This window comes from Scyliorhinus torazame, chromosome 15 (genome assembly GCF_047496885.1).
Source record: "Scyliorhinus torazame isolate Kashiwa2021f chromosome 15, sScyTor2.1, whole genome shotgun sequence".
NCBI lineage: Eukaryota > Metazoa > Chordata > Chondrichthyes > Carcharhiniformes > Scyliorhinidae > Scyliorhinus > Scyliorhinus torazame.
In genome coordinates this window covers 138210250-138235172 of record NC_092721.1, presented here as the reverse complement: position 1 = coordinate 138235172, position 24923 = coordinate 138210250, and the positions used below count along the sequence as shown (strand labels likewise).

Sequence of the window (24923 nt, the reverse complement as noted above, 5' to 3'; positions counted from 1 at the left end):
GAATTCAATGTCCATCACCAAGAGTGGCTTAGTAGCATCATAGAATTTACAGTGCAGAAGGAGGCCATTCGGCCCATCGAGTCTGCACCGGCTCTTTGAAAGAGCACCCTACCCAAGCCCACACCTCCACACTATCTCCATAACCCAGTAACCCCACCCAACACTAAGGGCAATTTTAGACACTAAGGGGAATTTAGCATGGCCAATCCGTCTAACCTGTAGTAGCACTACAGACTCAGCTGGCCAGGTCCCTAAAGGACATAGCTGCTAGGCAGGGACTGCAGCAGCTCGTGAGGGAACGAAGAGGGAAAAATATACTTGACCTCATCCTCACCAACCTGCCTGCTGCAGATGCATCTGTTCATGACGGATCAGTAGAAGTGACCACTGCACAGTCCTTGTGGAGACAAAGTCCCATCTTCATATTAAGGATACCCTCCATCGTGTTGTGTGGCACTAACACGGTGCTAAATGGGATAGACTTCAAACAGATCTAGCTACTCAAGACTGGTCATCAATGAGGTGTTGTGGGCCACCATCAGCAGCAGAATTGTACTCAACCACATTCTGTAACTTCATGGCCTGGCATATCCTACTCTACTATTACCACCAAGCCAGGGGATCAACCCTGGTTCAATGAAGAGTGCAGGAGAGTATGCCAGGAGCAACACCAGGAATATCTAAAAATCAGGTGTCAACCTGGTGAAGCTACAACACATGACTACTTGTGTGCCAAACAGCAGAAGCAGCAAGTAATAGAGCTAAGTGAGTCCACAACAAACACATCAGATCTAAGCTCTGCGGTCCTGCCTCATCCAGTTGCGAATGGTGATGGACAATTTAACAACTCATGGGAGCAGGAGGCTCCACAAATATCCCCATTCTCAATGATGGAAGAGCCCAATCTGTTCCAGTACAGCTACAACACTACATCTATCCGGCAATGTGGAAAATTACCCAGATGTGTCCTGTGCACAGGAAACAGGACAAATCCAACCCAGCCAATTACCACCCCAGTCTACTCTTGATCATCAGCAAAATCATGGAAGGAGTCATCAACAGTGCTATCAAGTGGCACTTACTCAGCAATGACCTGCTCACACTCAGTTTAGGTTCTGCCAGGGTCACTCAGCTCCTGACCTCATTTCAGCCATGGTTCAAACATGGACAAAAGAGCTGAATGCCAGAGGTGAGGTGAGAGTAACAGCTCTTGATATCAAGGCAGCATTTGACTCAAGTATCGTATCAAGGAGCCCGAGCAATACGAATCATAGAATTTACAGTGCAGGAGGCCATTCGGCCCATCGAGTCTGCACCGGCTCTTGGAAAGAGCACCCTACCCAAGGTCAACACCTCCACCCTATCCCCATAACCCAGCAACCCCACCCAACATTAAGGGCAATTTTGGATACTAAGGGCAATTTAGCATGGCCGATCCACCTAACCTGCACATCTTTGGACTGCGGGAGGAAACCGGAGCACCCGGAGGAAACCCACGCACACACGGGGAGGATGTGCAGACTCCGCACAGACAGTGACCCAAGCCGGAATCGAACCTGGGACCCTGGAGCTGTGAAGCAATTGTGCCATCCACCATGCTACCGTGCTGCAATGGGAATCAGGGAGAAAAAGCTCTGCTGGTTGGAGTCATACCTGACACAAAGAAAGATGGCTGTGGTGGTTGGAGGTCAATCACCTCAGCGCCAGGATATCACTACAGGAGTTCCTCAGCGTGGTGTCCTAGGTCCAACCATCTTCAGCTGCTTAATCAATGACCTCCCTTTCATCATAAGGTCAGAAGTGGGGATGTTTGCAGATGATGCACAACTTTCAACCCATTCAAGACTGAGGAGTCATGCCCAAATGCAGCAAGACCTACATATGTGCCACACAAGTGCCAAGCAATGACCATCTCCAACAAGAAAGGATATAACCAACGCCCCTGGACATTCAATGGCATTACCATCGCTGAATCCCCACAATCAACAACCTGGAGGTTAGCATTGACCAGAAACTGAACAGGGCTAGCCGAATTAATACTGTGGCTACCAGAGCAAGCCAACGGCTAGGTGGGAATCCTATGGCGAGTAACTCACCTCCTGACCCCCAAAGCTGGTCCACCATCTACAAGGACAAGTCAGGAGTGTAATGGCACACTTGCTACCCCTTCCACAAACATTCAATCCCTCCACCAATGAACAGTGGCAGCCATGTGTACCATCTACACGATGCACTGAAGTAACTCACCAAGGTTCCTCAGGCAGCACCGTCCAAACCCACGATCACTACCATCTAGGACAAGAACAGCAGATACCTGGGAACACCTGGAGATACCCCTCAAAGTCACTCACCACCCCGACTTGGAAATATATTGTTGTTACTTCACTATCATGGAGTCAAAATCCTGGCATTCCCTCCCTAATAGCACTGTGTAACACCTCAAGGATTACAGCAGTTCAAGAAACCAACTCACCACCACCTTCTGAAGATGGGCAATAAATGCTGGCCTAACCAGCATTTATAACCACATTCCATAAATGATTTTTTTTTAAATTAACCTGATGTAGGAAGATCTAAGAAACAAAGCCCACCAAATCAAATTCCAAAACTATTATGCCAGAGCTTGGTATGTGTAGTTAAATTGCCATTTTTGATACAATACATAAATGTGCTTCTTTTCAATCTGATGTACAGATTTTAGATAAATCTTAAGAGCCTACTTATAAACAAATGGAAATACCTCAATACATTTTCCCGATCCTCAAGGTTTTGCAATATTTGGTAACTTTCATCCCAATTGACTGTTTCAAGAAATAGTATATGGAAGCATGTTACTAGCAACACTTGAGAAAATAACTTTATTGAAAATATGAACTTTTGCTTCAAACAACCAATAAATGTACATAAATCTGACAAATCTGCTCTCAAACAGCAGAATTAGTTACCATAATTGGTATTGTTAAGACTCAGTAAAGAAAATAATAATACGGCACTGCAACATTCTTGGCAGAGAAAAAAAACCCTCAAGTTTTATAGTTGAACTACCATGAACTTATCCAATTCACTCAATTGTCAAGGAAATGAACATATGCTAATTACCCAAAAAAGAAAACTTGGAGAAATTAACTTTAATTAGCTGTAAACTACAGTTTGCGGTTAATGAAGTTACCAAAAAGAATTCAAGGATAAACATCCCGCAGAATCGTCCAGTTTGAAGGTTGTCCAATATCCTGTTGTTATTCTGTTTTATAGAGAGAATAGATAGTAAAATACTTTCCTTCTGTACATTCTCAAAGTATTAAAGCTATGAAATTAAGTTATTAGGTAGAAATGTTTCAGTCTTAACTCTACATACCATACTCTCTCCTACTTCAATGTCTTGAATGGGTAGTGGGACAACAACAAATTTGTGGGTACCAGATATGAGGGGTGTGGTGTTCCAGAATATAGTACAGAAAGCTATGTATATTGCCTATTTTCTATTCAGTCCTCTACTTTCTTCCAACCGTACCAATGATATATTAAGCATAAAATATATACACATATTCAGTTACCATGCAAGAGGGCTCATCTTCCATTACTGATAGGAATTAAATTACCCAAGGCATTTCATAATCTATTCAGAAAAACCGTACCATTCAGTTATCCAATATACAGATGGGAAATGGAGGAAAGTAAAGAAGAAACAATCAAGTTTATTTAAAAACCTACCTTTACATATCCAAATCTGCAAGACCTTTTTCTACAAGTGGAAGGTGAATCAGTGACCCTTCTTCATACAGAAATACAGAAACTTCTGGACATAAGCTCTGAAGAACATTTTAGGTTTAGAAAAATACAAGTTTTAATGAACAGTAACATGTAAAACACGAGTAAAACAGATTTTATTCACAAATAGCAATCACTACATGAGAATGCAAAAATTCAAGATTGCACCAATGTTTGAAAATGCCACGAAGAGCACAAGTTAAAATACCAGTGTCCAATTGTATACGCAGGGTAAGAACCGTATATATAATTGATGTCTGGATAAAATTACAGTTAATTCTAGCTGAAATTGTAAAGATCAGCCAGACACAAGTTGGATAAAAAGTTTACGATTAACTGTCTTTCCTTTTCCAATGGTTTATTTCACATCTCGAAGCAAACTTTTATATTTGATTTTGAAGTTTCCCAACTCAAAGTTTACCATGTCTACATCAGAATTATGTTCCTTTAAATAAATATTGTTCTGTTTAACATTTAAATATATTTTTACAAGAAATACCTGTTCTTTTTCCAATAAAATTACAGACAGGTTTAATTTAAATATTCAACTCATGGAAGCAGAAATTAAAAACAGAAACTGCGAACTGCAATACCTGCTTTATTTTTCACTCTAACCTTGCTCAAGCACTCCGTTTAATTATTAACCAGGTTTAATCAGATTACTTACCACCAAGAATGCTGTAAGTTGATTCCCTTGTACAATGTCAACCATTGTCCATAGAGCTTCCATGGACCAATCTGGACTGTAAACAAGTCGGTCCATGTCATTCATTAAAGCTGGGGGCTTAAACCCTGCCAGCTTAACTTTGATGGCTCGAACTGGGTACGTTACCAAGTGGGCAGGGATCTGGCGAAGCCTGCCATGAAAATTAGAGCATATATATCATAATTAATGCTTGGGCACATTGTTGAGGAGAAAGGTCTTATGGAATAATAGAGGCTGTGCAGTCAATCATGGATTAAGTTAACTGCAGGAGTTTCAAATCAGGAAATATTCTGGTGATAGTTCTTACTGCTACCTTGGATCGGAGGTCCAACATCTTTCTAGATTACAAGTCACGGAGCAGAGCAAAGAAAGGGGGTTCAAGTCCCATTATTGCTTGTATAAATATGTTTAAGTACTGAGAGGGCGTGCCATAACACCATGGTGTAAGCACTTTCTGTCTTCAAAGTAACATACCTCTTCCCTCACCAGCTCATTGGCAATATACAAAAGAATCATGACTACATACTACATCCAAGAAACCACCACAGAACTTCACTATTCTCTGCCTATGGTTACAAGCAAAATCAAATACTGAAGTGGAACCCCATCTAATTGTAGAAAATTCTACGGTTTCATGGCTACAATCTATATCTCCCTGCACCATTTTGGTTCAGGATGCTGTGCAGCTAAATGTGTCATTTTTAACTATTTCCCACGAAAAGCAAACACGGGTGGCACAGTGGTTAGCACTACTGCTTCACAGTACCAGGGATCCGGGTTCAATTCCAGCCTTCTCGGTGTGGAGTTTGCACATTCTCCCCGTGTCGGCATAGGTTTCCTCCCGGTGCTCCGGTTACCTACCACCGTCCAAAGATGTGTAGGTTAGGTGGGTTGGCCATGCCAAACAAATTGTCCCCTTCTGCCCAAAGGTTAGGTGCAATTACAGGGATTGTGCGGAGGAGTGAGCCTAATTAGGGTGCTGTATTAGAGGTTGGTGCAGACTCGATGGGCTGAATGGCCTCCTTCTGGACTGGAAAGATTTTATGAAAAGCAGCATAGTTTCTGAACAATGACAAATTTAAATTAAACCGTAATCTCCATTTTGAATATGTTCAGAAATTTAAAAATTAAGCAAAACATGAAAAAAACAATTTTTGTTACCCCACTTCTCTCTCGAACTAATCAAATTGTTGGTGTACTTTTAATGAGAAAATGATTGTATGTCTATTCATAATGTCCACATGAAAATAAGTAGTTCACCATAACACAAAAATAAGGTCTGTACAAATGTGAAAGCTCAAACATATTTTAGGTAGTTACCTGTAATCTGGTAGAGATGCAGTCGAGCCAAAGTCAACATGCTGCACAAGGATCATTAATGGTTGGACTTTAGCTAGTGACAGTACTTTTGCTCTGTACCATCGCCCATCACTGTATTCAGCAAGGCAAGGCATTTCTGCAAATGACCAAATTTTAAATCAGAAAAGCTGACAAAAAAATGGATTTTCCTTAATATTAAACGTATTATAGTCTCATTGCACAACACCCAGTTCATGGTGACCTCTTCCCTTGCTGGATCCTCATCATATTAGTCCAGAAAACCATCCCGTATACACTATTGTACTGTGACTAATTTGACTCACCCAATCTATATGTCCCTGCTATTTTTTTTACAGTGTCATTATCTGATACAGGCCCTTGATTTATCTGCCTATCACTTGTCTGCACATTATCCCAGTGTCTGCGTAGGTTTCCTCCGGGTGCTCTGTTTCCTCCCACGAGTCCCGAAAGACATGCGTGTTAGGTGAATTGGACATCCTGAATTCTCCCTCAGTATACCCGAACAGGCAGAATATTGTGGCGACTAGGGGATTTTCACAGTAACTTCATTGCAGTGTTAATGTAAGCCTACTTGTGACACTAATAAAGATTATTACTATTTTCTTATTCTCGTTGCTGTCTTTGTCTTTTGTTCTCGATTCCACGCGCTCTGAATCTTTACATACGTTCCCATCCCCCTGCCAGATTAGTTTAAACCTTTCCCAACAAGTACCCCTGGTCCAGTTTGTACAGGCCCCACCTCCCCCAGAATCGGTCCCAATACCCTAGAAATCTGAAACCCTCCCCCTCATACCATCTCGTCAGCCACGTATTTATCCAATATATCCTGCTATTTCTCCATTGACTAGCACATGGCACTGGCAGTAATCCTGAGATCACTACCGTTGAAGTCCGACTTCTCGACTTTGTATCAATGTGTATCACAACCACCGACTGTCCATTCTCCCCCCATCAGAATGTCCTGTAACCGCTCTGAGACATCCTTGACCCTATCATCGGGGAGGCAAAATACCATCTTGGAGTCTTTTTGCAGCAACAGAAATACCTATCCCCCGTACAATTCAATCCCCTATAAGGGCCGGTGCAGACTTGATGGGCCGAATAGCCTCCTGCACTGTAAATTCTATGATTATATAATTGCTTAAGTAGGGTATTCTTTCCAAGGGTCGGCGCAGACCCAATGGGCCGAATAGCCTCCTTCTGCAATGTAAATTCTATGATTCTTTAATTATTGCATTCCCACTTTTTATTCCTCCCTTCCACATCACAACCAACCATGGTGCAACAAATTTGGCTGTTGTTTTCCTGCCCGTTGTTGAAAGATCAGGAAGAACTCTACTGGTTCTTGATATAATTCAAATACTTCAGCTCTGACATGTCACCAATTCTAAGAACTAGTCCTTTCATAGCTAGAGCTCTTTTTTTGCTAACATCAAGATAACTATGATGTGGAGATGCCGGTGTTGGACTGGGGTGAGCACAGTAAGAAGTCTTACAACACCACGTTGTCTACCTCATACGCTGCAAGAAAGGATGTCCCGAAGCGTGGTATATTGGCGAGACCATGCAGACGCTGCGACAATGGATGAACGGACATCGCGTGACAATCGCCAGACAGGAATGTTCCCTTCCAGTTGGGGAACACTTCAGCACTCAAGGGCATTCAGCCTCTGATCTCCGGGTAACTGTTCGCCAAGGCAGCCTTCAGGACGCGCAACAATGCAGAATCGCCGAGCAGAAACTTATAGCCAAGTTCCGCACACAAGTACGGCCTCAACCGGGAACTTGGATTCATGTCACATTACATTCACCCCCCACCATCTGGCCTGGGCTTGCGAAATCCTACCAACTATCGTGGCTTGAGACAATTCACACCTCTTTAACCTATGATTATCCCTCTCTCCAGTTGCTCCGTCTGGGCCTGTAGACTTAATTACCTGCAAGGACTTGCATTCAAAGTATCGTATTGCATCTTTGACTTTGTCTGTATATATGTTTCTGGGACCCACCTCTTCATTCGCCTGAGGAAGGAGCAGTGCTCCGAAACCTAGTGATTCGAAACAAACCTGTTGGACTTTAACCTGGTGTTGTAAGACTTCTTACTGTGCTCAACCAAGTCCAACACCGGCATCTCCACATCATAGTTATCTTGATGTTAGCAAAAAAAAGCTCTAACTATGAAAGGACTAGTTCTTAGAATTGGTAACGTGTCAGAGCTGAAGTATTTGAATTATATCAAGAACCAGTAGAGTTCTTCCTGATCTTTCAACAACGGGTAGGAAGGGAATGGGCGACCACCAGGCAGAGCGAGAGATCCAAACAGGCAGTGCAGGAATCTCCCGTGGCCATTCCCCTGCAAAATAGATATACTGCTTTGGATATGGTTGAGGGGAATTATCTCTTAGGGGAAAACAACAGCCAAATTTGTTGCACCATGGTTGGTTGTGCTGTGGAAGGGAAAAATAAAAAGTGGGAATGCAATAATTATAGAATCATAGAATTTACAGTGCAGAAGGAGGCTATTCGGCCCATCAGGTCTGCACCGACCCTTGGAAAGAACACCCTACTTCAGCAATTATATAATCATAGAATTTACAGTGCAGGAGGACATACGGCCCATCAAGTCTGCACCGGCCCTTATAGGGGATTGAAATGTATGGGGGATAGGTATTTCTGTTGCTGCAAAAAGACTCCAAGATGGTATGTTGCCTCCCTGGTGCTAGGGTCAAGGATGTCTCAGAGCTGTTGCAGGATATTCTGGTGGGGGGGACGATGGACAGTCAGTAGCTGTGGTACGCATTGATACAAAGTCGAGAAGTCGGACTTCAACGGTAGTGATCTCAGGATTACTACCAGTGCAATGTGCTAGTCAATGGAGAAATAGCAGGATATATGGATAAATACGTGGCTGACGAGATGGTATGAGGGGGGAGGGTCTCAGATTTCGAGGGTATTGGGACCGATTCTGGGGGAGGTGGGGCCTGTACAAACTGGACCGGGGGTACTTGCTAGACTGGTTGGGGAAGGTTTAAACTAATCTGGCAGGGGGATGGGAACCTATGTAAAGATTCAGAGCGGGGGAATCGAGAACAAAAGACAAAGATAGCAACGAGAATAAGAAAATAGTAATAATAATCTTTATTAGTGTGACAAGTAGGCTTACATTAACACTGCAATGAAGTTACTGTGAAAATCCCCTAGTCGCCACAATATGCTGCCTGTTCGGGTTCACTGAGGGAGAATTCAGAATGTCCAATTCACCTAACAAGCACGTCTTTCGGGACTCGTGGGAGGAATTGGAGCACCCGGAGGAAACCTACGCAGACACTGGGATAATGTGCAGACAAGTGATAGGCAGATAAATCAAGGGCCTGTATCAGATAATGACATTGTAAAAAATTGCAGGGACAGATAGATTGGGTGAATCAAATTAGTCACAGTACAATAGTGCATACGGGATGGTTTTCTGGACCAATACGATGAGAAACCAGCAAGGGGAGAGGTCATCTTGAACTGGGTGTTATGCAATGAGAAAGGATTAGTTGGCAATCTAGTTGTGAGATATCCTTGGGAATGAGTAACCATAATATGATAGAATCAACTACCTCACTATCCACCTTGATAAAGAATTCTGAGACCAAGGTTCTGAATCTCAAAAAAGATAGCAATGATGGTATGGGACACGAGTTGGCCATGATGGACTCAACATTACTGAAAGGAAGGACAGTGGACAGGCAATGGCAGACATTCAAGGAACGAATAGTTGAACTCCAAAAAGTTGTTTATTCCTATTTGGCACAACAGTAGAAAGGGAACTGTGGCCAAAGCATGGTTTACAAGGGAAATTAGAGATAGTATTAGATTCAAAGAAGAGACATACAAATTATCAAGCAAAAGCAATGGACCTGAGGATTTTTAAAATTCAGCAAAGGCAGACCAAGGGATTGATTAAGATGGGGAAAATACAATATGAAAGTAAGCCAGCAGGGAACATAAAAATTGATTGTAAAAGTTTCTATAGGTATGTAAAAGTTTCTATAGTTATGCAAAAGATTGATAGAAATTAATGTCGGCCCCTACAGTCAGAAATGGGGGAATTCATAACAGGGAACAAAGAAATGGCGGAGGAACTAAATTTGTACTTTGCTTCTGTCTTCACAAAGGAAGACATGAATAATGTACCGGACTTTCTGAGTAACACAAGTTTTTAAGAGAGGAGCTGAAGGAAATTAGTAATAGTTTGGGGGAAATTAATGGGATTGGCTTTTGGATAAATCTCCAGGGCCTGATAATCTTCATCACTGAGTACTTAAGGAAGTGGCCCTAGAAATAGTAGATCCATTGGTGGTCATTTTACAAAATTATTTGGACTCTGGGATGGTTCCCACAGATTGGAGGACAGTTAATATAACCCCGCTATTGAAAAAGGGAGGTAGAGAGAAAACTGGGAACTATAGACAACTGAGTATAATGTCAGTAGTAGGGAAGTTGCGAGAGTCCATTATCAAGGATTTCATGTTACAGAATGTGGAAAGCAGTGGTATAATCAGACGAAGTCAGCATGAATTTACAAAATGGAAATCATGCTTGACAAATCTACTAGAATTCTTTAAGAGCGCAGGTACAGCAGGCAGTAAAGAAGGCAAATGATATGTTGGCCTTCATAGTGAGAGTATTTCAGTATAGGAATAGGGATGTTTTACTGAAATTGTATAGGGCATTGGTACGGCCACACCTGGAGTATAGTGTCCAGTTTTGGTGTCTTTATCTGAGGTAGGATGTTCTTGCTATGGAGAGAGTGCAGTGACAGTTTACCAGGCTGATTCCTGGGATGGCGGGACTGTCATATGAGGAGAGACTAATTTGGTTAGGATTATATTCATTGAAGTGAAGAAGAGTGAAAGTGGACCTCATAGAAACTTATTACATTTGAACAGGATTAGCCAGGGTAGATCAAGAAACAATGTTTCCAACTTTGGGAGTCCAGAACTTGGGGGTCATAGTTTGAGGATAAGTGGTAAACCTTTTAGGACTGAGGTGAGGAGAAATTTCTTCACCCAAGTGGTGAATCTGTCGAATTCGCTACCACAGAAAGTAGTTGAGGCCAACACGTGTAATTTCAAGAAAGAATTAGATATAGATCGTGGGGCTAACAGGATCAAGGGTTATGGTGGTCATGGAAGTGGTGGTTGGGGGGTGGGGGGGGAGGGGGGGAAAGAGGAGAGAAGAGATCAGGCTATTGAACTTAATGATCAGCCATGATCATGATGATGGGCGGAGCAGGCTCGAATGGCCTCCTCCTGCCTCAACCCCACCGGAACCGCCTGACCTCTGCCCACAGACTTAGTGCTGTTGTTATACTGCAAATCATTTGGGCGTCCTGGTGTTTATTGAGGTTTCCTGTGCTTATTGGCATTGCATCATATCAAAAAGGCTGGTGTCCATGTTGCTTCAAGAGGTAGGAATATTTCTATTTTGTTATGCTAAGAAAGCATGGATAACCAAGCAAATTTGTTTGGACTGGTTTAAAAAGCACTTTATTCCCGAAGCTCATGCTCATTGTAAGTCAGTTGGGCTTGATGAAAATTGCAAGATATTGTTGTTGCTTGACAATTGCTCAACACATTCTGATGCCTATTCTAAGAAAATGCAAAATCTAGCTTGGCTTTGCTCCCAGGGTGCCAAATGTTTGATGTCCAACCCAGCTATTCAGAATATACATCAACGATTTGGATGAAGGAACCAAATGTAATATTTCCAAGTTTGTTGATGACACAACACTTGGTGGGAGGGTGAGTGGTGAGGAGGATGTTAAGAGACTTCGAGGTGATTTAGACAAGTTGATGAGTGGGCAAAAACATGGCATAGCGTAGATAAATGTGAAGTTATCCAGTTCAGATAGACAAACAAAATGGCAGGGTCTTATTTAAATGGTGAAAGATTGGGAAATGTTGACATACAAAGGGGCCTGGGTGTGCTTGTACACCAGTCACTGAAAGCAAGCATGCAGGTACAGCAAGCAATTTGGAAGGCAAATGGTATGCTGGCATTTATTGCAAGAGGATTGCAATAGGAAGAAGGAAGTGTTACCGAAGCTGTACAGGGCCTTGGTGTGACCACACACGGATTATTGAGTGCAGTTTTGATCTCCTTAACTAAAAAAAAGTAATACTTGCCATTGAGAAAGTGCAGCAAAGTTTCACCAGGCTGATTCCTGGGATGGTAGGGCTGTTTTATGAGGAGATCGGCCAATCTCCTCATAAAACAGCCCCACCATCCCAGGTATTTACTAGAATTTAGAAGTAAGAGAGGGAATCTATTGAAACGTATGAAATTTTGACCGGGCTGGACAGACCGGACGCAGGGATCACAATCTCAGGATAGGGGGCAGCCCATTTACGATTGAGATGAGGGGAAACTGAACCTGTCAAATTATCTACCATAGAAGGCTGTGGAAGCGAAGTCACAAGAAGGAAACAGATTTCTAGACTGAGATTTCAAATGGCCCTTTCCTAATATTTATGTTTCTATAAATTATTTGAATGTGGGGACCAAATGTAATATTTCCAAATTTGCTGATGACACAAAACTAGGTAGAAACAGGAGTCGAGGTGAGGACGCAAGAATGCTTCAGGAGTATTAGGAAATGCTAAGTGAATGGACAAGAACTGGCAGATGGAACATAATGTAAATAAGTGTGAGGTTATCCACTTTTGGTAGAAAAGACAAAAAAGCAGAGTATTCTTTAATGGTGAGGGGTTCGGAAGTGATGATGTTCAAAGTGACCTGGGTGTCTTTGTTCATGATCCATTAAAGCTAGCATGCAAGTGCAGCAAACAATTAAGAAGGCTAATGGTATGTTATCCTTCATCGCAAGGGGAATTTAATACCGTAGTAAAGATGTCTTGCTGGAACTGTATAGAACCTTGGGGAGACCACATCACGAGTATTTTGTAGAGTTTTGGTCTACTAGTTTAAGGAAGAGTATATTTGCCATAGATGGAGCGCCACAGATGTTCACCAGGCTAATCCCAGGGACGTCAAGATTGTTTATAAGGAGAGATCAAGGAAACTGGGCCAGTATATTCTCGACTTTCGAAGAATAAGAGGTGATCTCATGGAAACTTACAAATTTCTTACAGGATAAAACAGGGTAGATGCAGATAGGATATTTCCCCTGGCCGATGAGTCTAGAACTAGGGGACACTTTCCAAATAGGGAATAGGGATTTCAGGCTGAGATGAAGAGGAAATCTTTCCACTCAGAGGGTGGCGAGTCTTTGGAATTCTCCAACACAGGAGGCTGTGAAAGTTCAATCATTCAGCACATTCAAGACAAGAATCAATAGATTTCTAGATACTAATGACATCAAGGAATATTGGGATAGAGGGGAAAAAATGACATGAGGTAGATGATCAGCCATGATGTTTCAATGGCAAATCAGTCTCGACAGCCAATGGCCAACTCTTGCTTCTGTTTCCTATGTTCCTGACACGACAAAGACATATAATTCACAATTAATTGCAATCTTGGGTAGTTAACAGAATGCCCAGCGTATAAAACTGTTACAAACATTAAGGACTGCACATTTTGGTTATTTTTCACCTATTTAAGCAATTGTTACATACAGAAAAAGTTGACATGATCAAGGCCAAGTTTATTAGTTATGATTTCAACACATCATTGCAATTTACATTACGTAGTTTTGCTGAGGTTGGAGTGATTTTATCTGAGAGTACTAAGACAAACAAACTTACACATTAAATCTCTTACCATACCTGATCTGAAATCGGTGAGTAAAGCAAGTGCCTCTGTATTCTGATTAAGTTCTCTCAGAGCTTGTTCGAGATCATCTTCAGGTTCATAGCTTATGCCGCTATCGTCTGTGTCACTGTCAGATTCAACATCTCTCCTTGGACCAATTGAAATGTACACCTTAAGAAAATTTAAAAAAATATATTTTCAGAGAAATACAAAGTAACAGGCCATTCAGTCTGAACAACATGATGTGGTGCATGTTCCATGTGAGCAGCAACACTAATCCCATGTGCCTCCTCTATTCCTATATCCCTTTATTCCTTCAATCGCCTATCTAACCTATTTTTAATGTTGACTTGGTCTCCGCTTCAATCACTAATGATGCTAGTCCACTTTCTCCTGCTTTCTGTCCTAAATCTCATACATTCAATCTAATAACTATATCCACTTGTTCAATTACTCTACCATTAGCATCTATGTTAATCGGTTTCAATTACTGCACCATTGCTGGCCATGCTTTTAACACTAAGCTCTAGAATTGCCATCCTAATCTCGCCATCCCTCACTCCTCACAAGATTCTCTTCGTCCAAGCTTTTGAACATCTGTCTAAATTTCTCATGCCTTGGTCGCCAATGTGGAGAAATCAAAATGGGAACGTACAAGAGACTAGGACTGGAGGAGCAGAGATCAAAGAGGATTGAAGCAGATTAGAGAGGGGTCAAGGCCTCAGGAGAATTTGAAAACGGATCAGGCGGCAATGTACTTCAGCATGCATCAGGGTGAACAGGACTTGCGAGAGTCAGGATACAGACAGTTGGATGAGCTCAATATATGCAATCAAACAAAGTGAACAGTATTAAAATACAGTATCATACAGGTCAGAGTGAGTAGTAATCAAACTGAGTAGTGCTCTAGTCAGAGTACTTTGAATAGAGTCTTTATCTTTGGTCACCCTCAGGGATCAGACACATTTCAAGCTTTGGGAGTAAATGTGTAATAGGTGCGGCACTAGAGGTAGCATGATCATCATCACAAGTAGGCTTTATTTTGGAGGTTGGGCGGGGGGGGGGGGGGGGGGGGGGGGGGGTGTACAGGCATGTGGAGAGTCACAGGACAGAATGATCAAAGCCCATGCCAGCCTTAGACTAAATAGGGCAAGGAGAAAATGTATGGACAAACTAGATGTTAATGATTTTTTAGGAAACTGTTGAGCCTCAACTTTAAACTTACTATTTTTCAAACTACAGATGTGCCTACTGTATCTCTGCTGTCACCATGTTGGAATTATAATGTACAATATCAGCACTCAACACCTTTACTCACTGGCCCTGTCAACTTGTATGGTAAGGAGGGTACAAAGAGAAGAATAAAATGGTTCCAACAAAAAGCATAATTCCCACCCTCACCTTTTAAAAATAAAGAAACAAATTCTGCATATGTAACTCTTTCCTGATAAACTCCTACCTGGATGTAGTTCATATCTGGATGTGCCATACCAGCAAATTTTAAATCCTTGTATGATTTATATTTTCCTCTAGAGTGTTAGAATCTCATTTTAAACTGGCATATTCAGTAAAGCCGTACTTCAATAGACCTTCATTACTTCAGTGTCTACCCAAAATCTCTCCAGAGATGTAGTATGCATACCTAATATAGTACACATACCTGATTCGGAGTTTCTAGGTGCTTTACAGTTACAGGGAAAATCTTTCCAGGTAAAGGCAATAATGGATAATCATACTCTGGCACCATAAAGGTATCAAAATGTGAAGATAGTAAATCCTGTAAACACAGATTTACAATATATTGGACATATTTGCTTTTTATGACAGGTGCATCTAAGGCTGGGTTACATCTGTGGAAATACAGAAAATACTTACATGAATTTATTTCACATACATTTCCCTGAGGTTTGCTCTGCTATTTATTGTGCGTCTAAATGCTCTAGACTTCCAGTGGAGATCATGGAGTGACTGGTCGCACATTTGGTGACACCTGCTTGAGGCGGAATTGTTTGGTCCTCGATATCCATTCACGGGGGTGTTTGCTGGTACAAAGTACAGGAACAGACAGACCGAAGGATTCTCCTTCAGGTGGGCATCTCTCAGCCCTATCAAACAAGCGTGCAACTGTAATGGCTTAATAGTCAGACCAGGAGCTTTGGCGAAGTGCGACAGAAGGAAAGATGGCACAGAGCTCTGTGGTATCGTTGCACACTCAGTGGTCCACGGGACAGTTAGTGGAGTTTTTAATGACCAGGTTCTGGCAGCAAAGGCAGGAGGCCTCGGAGGACCTGGCTAAGGTGGCAGGCCCGATTCGAGCAGCCATCAAGAGAGTGGGGCAGATGTTGAAGGCACATGCTGCATCGCTCCAAAAAGTGAAAGAGTCGGTGGTGGACCACGAGAACAGGCTGGCCTTTGGAGGCAGAGATTACATTGTTGGCGAAGGGTCAAAGGAAGCGGAGGGAGAAGGATGATTTAGAGAATCAGTGGAGGAGGCAGAATCTCTGCATTGTGGGGTTGCCCAAAGGCATTGAAGGTAACAAAGTATGTAGTGAGCGAGCATGTTTGGGAAGCTGGTGGAGGAGGGGGTCTTTGGCCGACTCCCCAAGGTGGATCGAACACACAGGTCAGAGGAGGAGGCCGAATGCAGGGAAGTAGCCAGGGGCGATGGTGGTACGATTGCACAATATCTGGACAAGGAGAATATTCTGCGGTGGGTGAAAGAGACAAGGAAGTGCACCTGGGATAGGGAATATGATTCGGGTCTACCAGGATCTGGGTGTGGAGCTGGCTAAGCACCGGGCTGACTTTAACAGGGCCAAAGCGGTCCTGTCCAATGAAGGGGTGAAGATTGGGGTGCTGTATCAGTCCAGATGTGGGTCACATACCAGGGCCCGGAGTCTACATGAACACGTCGGAGGAGGGGAGTAGGTTTTTGAGAGACCATAGACTTGGGGGCGTGCAAGAACTTTCGACTATGGAGATACCAATGAGGAGAGTTGGCACTTTTCGGCCAGGTTGAATGTTGTATCATGTGGATAATTGGGGTTGTGGGTATAAATGTGAATGTGGAGGAGAGAGTACGAGGGATCGAGGTAAGGCAGTTGCCTCGAGTGGGGACTACCATGCTAGTAGATAGGCTAGTTAACGGGAGTGAAGTGGGGGATAGATCTGTTGTGGGGAGATGTGTGTGGTTTTTATCTCTTTTTTCTCTGTTAGGGATGGTGGGGGTTGCTGATGTGGGCGGAGTCGGTGTGGCGCAGTTGCTTAAGGGGTGAAGACAGCAGACATCTTGGGAAGGCCCTGAGGGACGGTGTTTTTGCAAGACTCATTTGAAAGTGGTGGATGAGATGGGGCTGAGGAAGGGATGGGTGGGACAGGTGTTTCATTCGAGGCTGGATATGAAGACGAGGGGAGGGTGGCAGTGCTGGTTATTAAGAGGGTGTCAGTTGCGGTGGGGAGCATAGTGGCGGACCATGACGATAAATTTGTTATGGTGAACGGGTGAACATTTATGCCCCAAATTGAAATTATGTGGAGTTTATGAAGCGAGACTTGGCAACGATCCCAAGTCTGGACATGCACTGGCTGATCATATGGCAGGGGTGGGGGGGGGGGGGGGGGGGGATTTTAATATGGTGCTGGATCCGAAGCCAGACCGGTTATGCCTCAGATCTGGGAGTAGGCAATAGAGAAGGAGTTGTTGGGATTTGCGGAACGAATGGGGATGGCGTACCTGTGGCAGTTCGAGGCAGGGAGCGAAGGAATTTTTGTTCTTTTCACACGTCCACAGGATTGACTATTTTTGCACCGGACAAGGCACTGTTGGGACCAAGCACATGGCGAACCGTGATGTTTGACCATGCGCTGCCCTGAGTGGACTTGCGGGTTGAGGGGGCGAGCTCCCAAAGGCCACAGTGGAGGTTGGATGTGGGGTTATTGGCCGATAAGAAGGTCTGTGAGAAGATAGGGGTAGCTATCCAGAATTATGTGGAACATAAGAAGAGGGGGAAGGTCTCTGCAGCTGCGTTGTGGGAGGTGAAGGCAATGGTTGGGGAGTGCATTTTCATTAGGGCACATAAGATGAGGGTGGATCAGGCCGAGGCGGAGGCTGGTGGAGCCCATTCTGGAGATACTCGGGCGCTGCCGAAAAGAGGCAGAAGCTCCAAATGGAGATTGGGCTAGCGTCAACGGGGGAGGCAGTGGGACAGCTGCTCAGAGCCAGAGGGGCCGTGTACGAGTATGGAGAAAAGGCAAGCAGGATGCTCATGCATCAGCTGAGAAGGCAGGTGGCGGCGAGGGAGATTGGACGGATGTGGGACGCCTGGCCTGGACGGGTTTCCAGCAGAGTTTTATAAAAAGTTTGGATCAGAGCTGGGTCCCTGTTAGTGGAGATGTATAATGAGTCGGTGGGGAGAGGCGGGCTTCCTCTCAAGCTGTGTTAAACGTCTATCTTGCCTTATTTTAAAGAAATACAAAGTCCCGGAGCAGTGTGTGTCGTACCGTCCAATATCGTTGTTAAATGTGGATGGGAAGCTATGGTGAAAGTCCAGGAGTAGGAGCTATTGGCCAATGTTTGGAGGCTATTGAATGTGATAATGATGCCCTCGACAAGCCGGGGGTGGAGATAGTTTTGTCTACTAAAGTGGAGAAGGTGTTTGACTGTGCAATGGTCGTACTTATTCGAGGTGCTGGGGTGGCTCAGGTTTGGACAGTGGTTTGCTGACAGGAGTGTGTGCAAACCAATAATGTCAATTTGGAATATTTTGGGTTGCACCGGGGATGTGGCAGAGGTGCCCACTCTACCCTTTCGAACCATTGCCAATGACACTTAGGGCTTTGGGGGGGGCGTGGTGTGGAGCACCAAATCTCTTTATACTCTGATGACCGCTTGTTGGATGCAAGTTTCAACTGAGCACAGGGTTGGCAAAGAGTTTAAGGAGGTTGCCGTTTCATTTGGTAGGGTGAACTTTCATTATCTGGGGATACACGTGGCACAGAGCTGGACCCAGCTGCACAAGTTGAATCTGGCAAAGCTGGTGGAGGGAATGGAGGAGGACTTTAGGAGGTGGGATGTGTTGCCTTTGTCGTTGGCTGGAAGGGGCCAGATGGTAATGACGGTGTTGCCAAAGTTTTTATTTGTGTTTCAGAATCTCCCGATTTTCCTGCCCAAGTTTTTCTTTTAGTAGGGTGAATAATGATACTGGGGTTTGTGTGGGTGGAGAATGCACCCAGACCAGGAGAGTGTTTTCAGAAAGGAATATGTGGGCAAGCCACGTACTGCACGAGCCCGATAGTGGTATCTGTGTTGAGGGTATAGAAAACAATGTCAGCAGCAGTGTGGGATAGCAGGCCTGGCCCTGTCGGCATCGATTTGTTGCAACCAAGGGGTTGTTCGGCGGGGCTGGATGTGAGGTTTGGGGGTAGGGTGGTGGGGGAAAAGTATTTTTGGGACCTGTTTGTGGGGGGTTAGTTCGTGGAATTTGAGGAGCTTGAGGGGACATATTTGCTGCCTAAGGGGAATGGGTTCCTGTACCTGCAAGTGAGGGACTTCTTGAGGAAGAAGGCAGGTTCATTCCCATATCTGCCACCTACAGTGCTACAGGACAAGCTGCTGTCCAAGGATGGGATAGGCGAGGGCAGGGTGTCAGATATATATGGAGAGCTGGTGAAGAGGAAGGATGCTCCGGTGGAGGCAGTCCGGCGCAAGTGGGAAGAGTTGAGAGGGGCGATGAAAGCTAGGATGTGGAGTGTGGCTTTGTGGAGGATAAACTCGTCTTTGTGGTGTGCAAGATGGAGTCTCATACAGTTTAGGATGACGCATAGGGCCGTTTGTTCCCAGGAGTGGAAGATAGGTGTGGACGATGTACAGGTAATTGAGGGAACTATGTCTATATGTTTTGGGCATGTCCAAGGTTGGAGGGGTTCTGGAAAGAGTTTGAGAATGTAATGTCGAAGCTTTTGGGAGTGGAGGTGGCGCCGAGCCAGTGGATGGTGATATTTAGGGTATTGGAGGATCCGGAAGTGCATGTGGGGAGAAATGAAATGAAATGAAAATCGCTTATTGTCACAAGTAGGCTTCAAATGAAGTTACTGTGAAAAACCCCTAGTCGCCACATTCCAGTGCCTGTTCGGGAGGCTGGTACGGGAATTGAACCGTGCTGCTGGCCTGCTTTCAAAGCCAGCGATTTAGCCCTGTGCTAAACCAGCCCTGTTAAACCAGAGAGACTGACGTGGTAGCCTTTGCCTCCCTGATAGCCCGGAGGCGGATCTTGCTGTGCTGGTGGGACTCGGAGCCACCAGAAGTGGGGTATGGGTGAGGGACTGGGCAGAGTTCCTCCACCTAGAAAAAAAATCAAGTTCGCCATGCGAAGGGTTCTCCACAAGGTGAAGGCTGTTCATTGACTTCTTTAAGGGACAGTAGCGCATCAGCGGGAGAGGGGGTGGTGTTGTATTTTGTTTGGGTTGGGGAGATTCGGTAAAAATAGGGGGTTGGGGACGGTACGGGGGAATAGGCTTAATTGTGTATGTTTTACTGTTGCTGTTTGCTCGTTTCTGTTCTGTGTATATTTGAAAATACCTCCAATAAAATGTTTTTCAAAATGTTCTGAAAGGAACATAGTCCTTAAGTTCAGCTTGTTCACCTTCTATCAAATCAATAGTCGGATGATATAATACACATGATAATGGAGCTAGCTGCTGGCTTACCATAACAGTCAATTAACGTACAACAGACCCAAACACAAGACCAAGAAAGCATCAGCTGCTGAAAGCTTTGGAAACCTTGGGTCCAATGTCGGTAGTTTCTCCCAAGCATGTTACACTGATGAAACAACTCTCCCAATGGATCAATGTAATGCCCCCCCCGCCACCACACCATACACAAAACTGACTAATCTGCTGAGACAGATGGGCAGAAAGTGCTTCACAGATGATGTTAAACATGGAATTTTGCAACTTTAACCATGTGGTGATAGAAGACCAGTGATACATGCACAAGTCAGAATAATGTGTCCCTGTGTTCCCATAATCTTGCTGTTGCACTTCTTACTATGGTTACAAGACTCAAGAGTTGCTGTTGGCGTAAGCTTGGAAAAATGCTACTGTAAACAAGGTACATAGTAGATAATGCAGCCACAGTCCAGTTGAGAAAGGGTAGATATGGAGTTGTGTTGATCATGTGGACTATTTTATCCAGGATGGCATCAACTGAGTTTTGTTGCAGGTGTGGGCAAGTGAGTACATCATCACACTTTATCTACAAAGTTCAAGTCAAAGGTAATGGGCTGCTGGTGGCGAGACACCTCTTCCCCACTATTGCAGCCATTGTGTTAATATGCCTATATTTGACATCAAGGAGGACTCAAGTGACGGTGATTGAGCTTTCTAAAAATTAGAAAGTATCTCCTGTTTGCATAACCTAAAAAGATTTAAATAGCAAAGCGACTTGCCAATCCTAAAACGTAACTAACATGTAGAATCTGGTTGAGTTTCCATTGAAAAGTGGCAATACGAGGATATTTAGAATTAAGACCTGACAAAAATTTAATGATTTGTTAATACCTTTACCTCGTGTATCAAATCCCAACTCTCTTCAGGCACATTTCCATTATTTAAACTAGGACAATATTTCTGCGAAGGAAAATAAGTTCATTTAGTATGCTGCGTTACAAAGTACATTTTAAAAAGCTGTATGATTGTTGTCAATGCGACAGATGTTACAATGTTAACACAAAATGTAAAAACTGCACAAGAATGTAAAACAGAATTGAATCTCCATGTAACATTTCCTGAATGACAGTGAACAGGCAATGCTAGCACCTAGAGCTTAGCAGCAACAAGCAAGGTCACAATTTTGTCTCTGACACTAACCTCTCTCCTATTCAGTCTGCAATTACAGATCACAAAATACAACATGGTTTGAAGTATCTGCCACAGGCAGCATGGTGGCAGTGGTTAGCACTGCTGCCTCACAGGACCAGAGACCCAGGTTCAATTCCGTCCTCGGGTGACTGTGTGGAGTTTGGACATTCTCCCAGTGTCTGCGGGGGTTTCCTCGGGTGCTCCAGCTTCCTCCCACAGTCCAAAGGTGCGAAGGTTAGGTGGATTGGCCAATCCTAAATTGTCCCTTAGTGTCCAGGGGTGTGCAGGTTAGGTTAAGGGGTTATTGGGATAAGGTAGAGTGGAGTGTTCTTTCAGAGGGTCGGTGCAGATTCGATGGGCTGAATGGCCTCCTACAGCACTGGAGGGATTCTGTGAATGATTCCAAAACTAGTCTGAGCTGTGCTTTGAGATCTTGCATCACTCACTGCTTTGTGATAACTCCAATTCTATAACCTGGTATATAAAGATTGATCTCTCATAGCAAGGTTAGCTACAAAAACTTCAGTGGAAGCCCCGATCACGCCTCAGATATTTTCATCAGAAAGTGTTTTCACATCAGTTCCATGCAAGCATTAATACTGAAACAAAATTAAGGATACAGACACTAACATTTCTATCATGATTATCTTCAGGCTGTAATGTACTAGTTTCTATCCATGATCTGCCGATTATTGAAAGCAATTACTATTTTTAGCCTTTATTTGCACACCCCCTACACTCCCCTTCCTGCTTAGCTTCTCATCTCTAACATCTTGGGGACCTGGTCACCGAGCAGAAATTTTTATTCTTCTCCCCACAATATTTGCAGCAATTTGTTTTATTACAGATTTCCCAAATTTGCAACATTTTCTTTGAGTAATGAATCTGTAGTTTAATGCAGATTTGTCGAAAGTACGATCTGGGGGCCGATGTGGTCTGCAAATCCCCTCAGTGCGGCTCCTGGCATCAGTTTCCAAAATCTCAGTTAAAAGGTGAGTTTCAATGAAGATTCCTCCTTGGAGATGCTCCTCCAAAACCGTTTTTCTCCTGTTTTTTTTTGCTTCTGATAACTGGGCTGTTGAACCTATCAGCAGCAAACAAGGGAGACAAACAGTCTCCAATTGAAGGAGCAGCGAATACCGGAATTGGTGTATGCCGAGATTTGCCCAGCCGAGGGGACGGGAGGGAGGCAAGGGGGCGGGAGGGAGGCGAGGGGGCGGGAGAAAGGCGAGGGGACGGGAGGGAGCAATGTTTTCCTTCTTAAAATTAAAAAAATTCAGTTTATTGTTGTGCCAAGTTTTATGTTTCTGAAATTTGCTCATCAGCCCGTTGAGTGAGAAAAATATGCAGATGTGTGGACCCCACGGGAAAAGGTTGGACAAAATAATTTCAAAATATTCTCCCCTTGGAGGACAGATCATTATCCCTTTTAAAATCTCACGGAAAGTTTTGCACATTCGCTTATGAACTTTCATTTTTAAACAGGCGGTGTGTGAATTCTATTAACATGTCTCATTGTTCAGGGAAAGTGAAGCTTCCCATCTTTGCTGATTTTAAAAACCACCATTTGTATTAAGGATACTACCATGCGTTCACATAGCACCTTTAACATGGTAAACATCCCAACATGCTCCACAGGAGCAGCATAACCAAACCACACAGTGCTATTAAGGTAGATGGCCACAAGCTTGATTAAGAGTTTGGTTGTAAGGGTGTCTAACAGGACAGAAGGTTAATGGGCAGAGAGGTTTTGGGAAAGAATCTCCAAGTTTGGAATCCAGGGGCGCGATTCCCTGACCCCCCGCCGCGTCGGAGAATCGCCGGGGGCTGGCGTGAATCTCGCCCCTGCCGTGTCCTAAATTCTCCGCCACCAGAGAATCGGCAGGGGTGGGAATCGCGCCGCGCCGGTCTACCCCCGGCGATTCTCCGGCCCGCGATGGGCCGAAGTCCCGCCGCTGTCAACCCTCGCCAGCCGGCGTGGATTGAACCATCTACCTTACCGGCGGGAGCAGACGGCGCGAGCGGGCTCCGGGGTCCTGGTGCGGGCGCAGCGATCTGGCCCCGGGGTGCCCCACGGTGGCCTGGCCCGCGATCGGGGCCCACCGATCCGCGGGCGGGCCTGTGCCGTGGGGGCACTCTTTTTCTTCCGCCTTCGCCATGGTCCGCAACCCGACGCCGGGTAGGGGAGAATCCCGGCCCATGTTATCAATGGTGGAATGATTAGAAGAGAGCAAGTTCAATTGTAGTTTTCAAAAGGGAATTGGATAATTATTCTGCAGAACAAGGATTTGTAGTTTTACAGGGAAAAGATGAGTGAGTGGGATTAGATTAGTTGCTATCAGCGAGCTGGACTTCGACGCAACAAGCCGAATAGCCTCCTGTGCTGTAACCATTCGGTGATTATCTGTTAAGCTTTTTCTGTACAGGTATTCCTCCAATCCACTTATAGTTTCTATTACTTACAGGCCTTTATGAGGTTGCTAGTTCTAGTTTGTTCCCAGTTAACATAGGCATAGTTCACTTACTTCAAAAATGCAAAACTTCTGCAGTACCAAAGTGAGATTCACTGGCTGCCAATAAAGTGGCAATTAAATTTGGTGAAACCTTTAATCTTACCTTCAGCATTACTGACGCCTGTTCATTTTGAACAGCATGGTTATGGAGAATCATAAAGCAAGAAACAGACATTCCATCAAAGCGAAGATCAACTAACGGCGCTTGTATGCAATTTTCTGATTCAACCTAGAATTAGTGAATATAATTTTATTTGAATAATTAGATCAGCTCTTAACCTACTAATTTAAAGGAATACATACAAGCAATGTTGATCCTATCCTCAACCTACCCTCAATTGAACTTAATCCCAGGTAGCATTCTGATGAATCGGTGCTGTCATTGAATATGTTTCCTTCCACAGTCCAAAAATTGGCAGGTTAGGTGGATTGGTACACAAAATTGCCCCATGATGTCCAAAGGTTAGGTGGGTTGCTGGGTTATGGGGAATGGGGGAGGTGTGGGTTTAGGTACGGTGCTCTTTCAGGGGCTGTTGTAGACTTGATGGGCTGAATGGCCACCTTCTGTAAATTCTATGATTCCATCATTCAGATCAGGTCAACTATTAACTTGACCACTAAAACCTCGTCAGTATTGATATATCATCCTTTGGATTTTAAATACCATTTGTGCATCCATACAACTAAGTTACTTTAATCAAGTTCTGCTTACATTAGTGTTGAAAATTATTTTAGGTGAAGTACAAGAAAGTAATATTAATACTATACATGAATCATTTATTTTAAACAAGGATGGTTGCACAAAACTGTCATGCATAGGATGAAAAATAATTACCATGATCTCCACCTCCAAATTTCTTTGGAAAAGTAATTCTCTCAGAGTGTCAATAGCATCTTCCTGCCACTTGTGTCCTACCTGTAACGGGTGGCAATTAGTTTGAACACTGTTCCTCCACAACATACAATGCCAA

The 24923-nt window shown here is 43.9% G+C and overlaps 1 protein-coding gene across 1 annotated transcript in view; it reads right to left on the bottom strand.

The window, feature by feature from the left end:
- Positions 1 to 2842: 2842 nt before the first annotated feature.
- The window catches only part of rnf17 (ring finger protein 17), a 199192-nt gene continuing 177111 nt past the window's right edge, over positions 2843 to 24923 (bottom strand). Inside the window, exons 24-32 of the mRNA XM_072475912.1 lie at positions 24788 to 24868; positions 24056 to 24181; positions 21146 to 21208; positions 15240 to 15356; positions 13594 to 13750; positions 5795 to 5930; positions 4436 to 4625; positions 3712 to 3809; positions 2843 to 3241 (exon numbers count right to left, since the gene is read on the bottom strand). Of these exons, the coding sequence (XP_072332013.1) occupies positions 3714 to 3809; positions 4436 to 4625; positions 5795 to 5930; positions 13594 to 13750; positions 15240 to 15356; positions 21146 to 21208; positions 24056 to 24181; positions 24788 to 24868 (966 nt within the window). The 3' untranslated portion in view covers positions 2843 to 3241; positions 3712 to 3713. The remainder of the gene's footprint in view (positions 3242 to 3711; positions 3810 to 4435; positions 4626 to 5794; positions 5931 to 13593; positions 13751 to 15239; positions 15357 to 21145; positions 21209 to 24055; positions 24182 to 24787; positions 24869 to 24923) is intronic.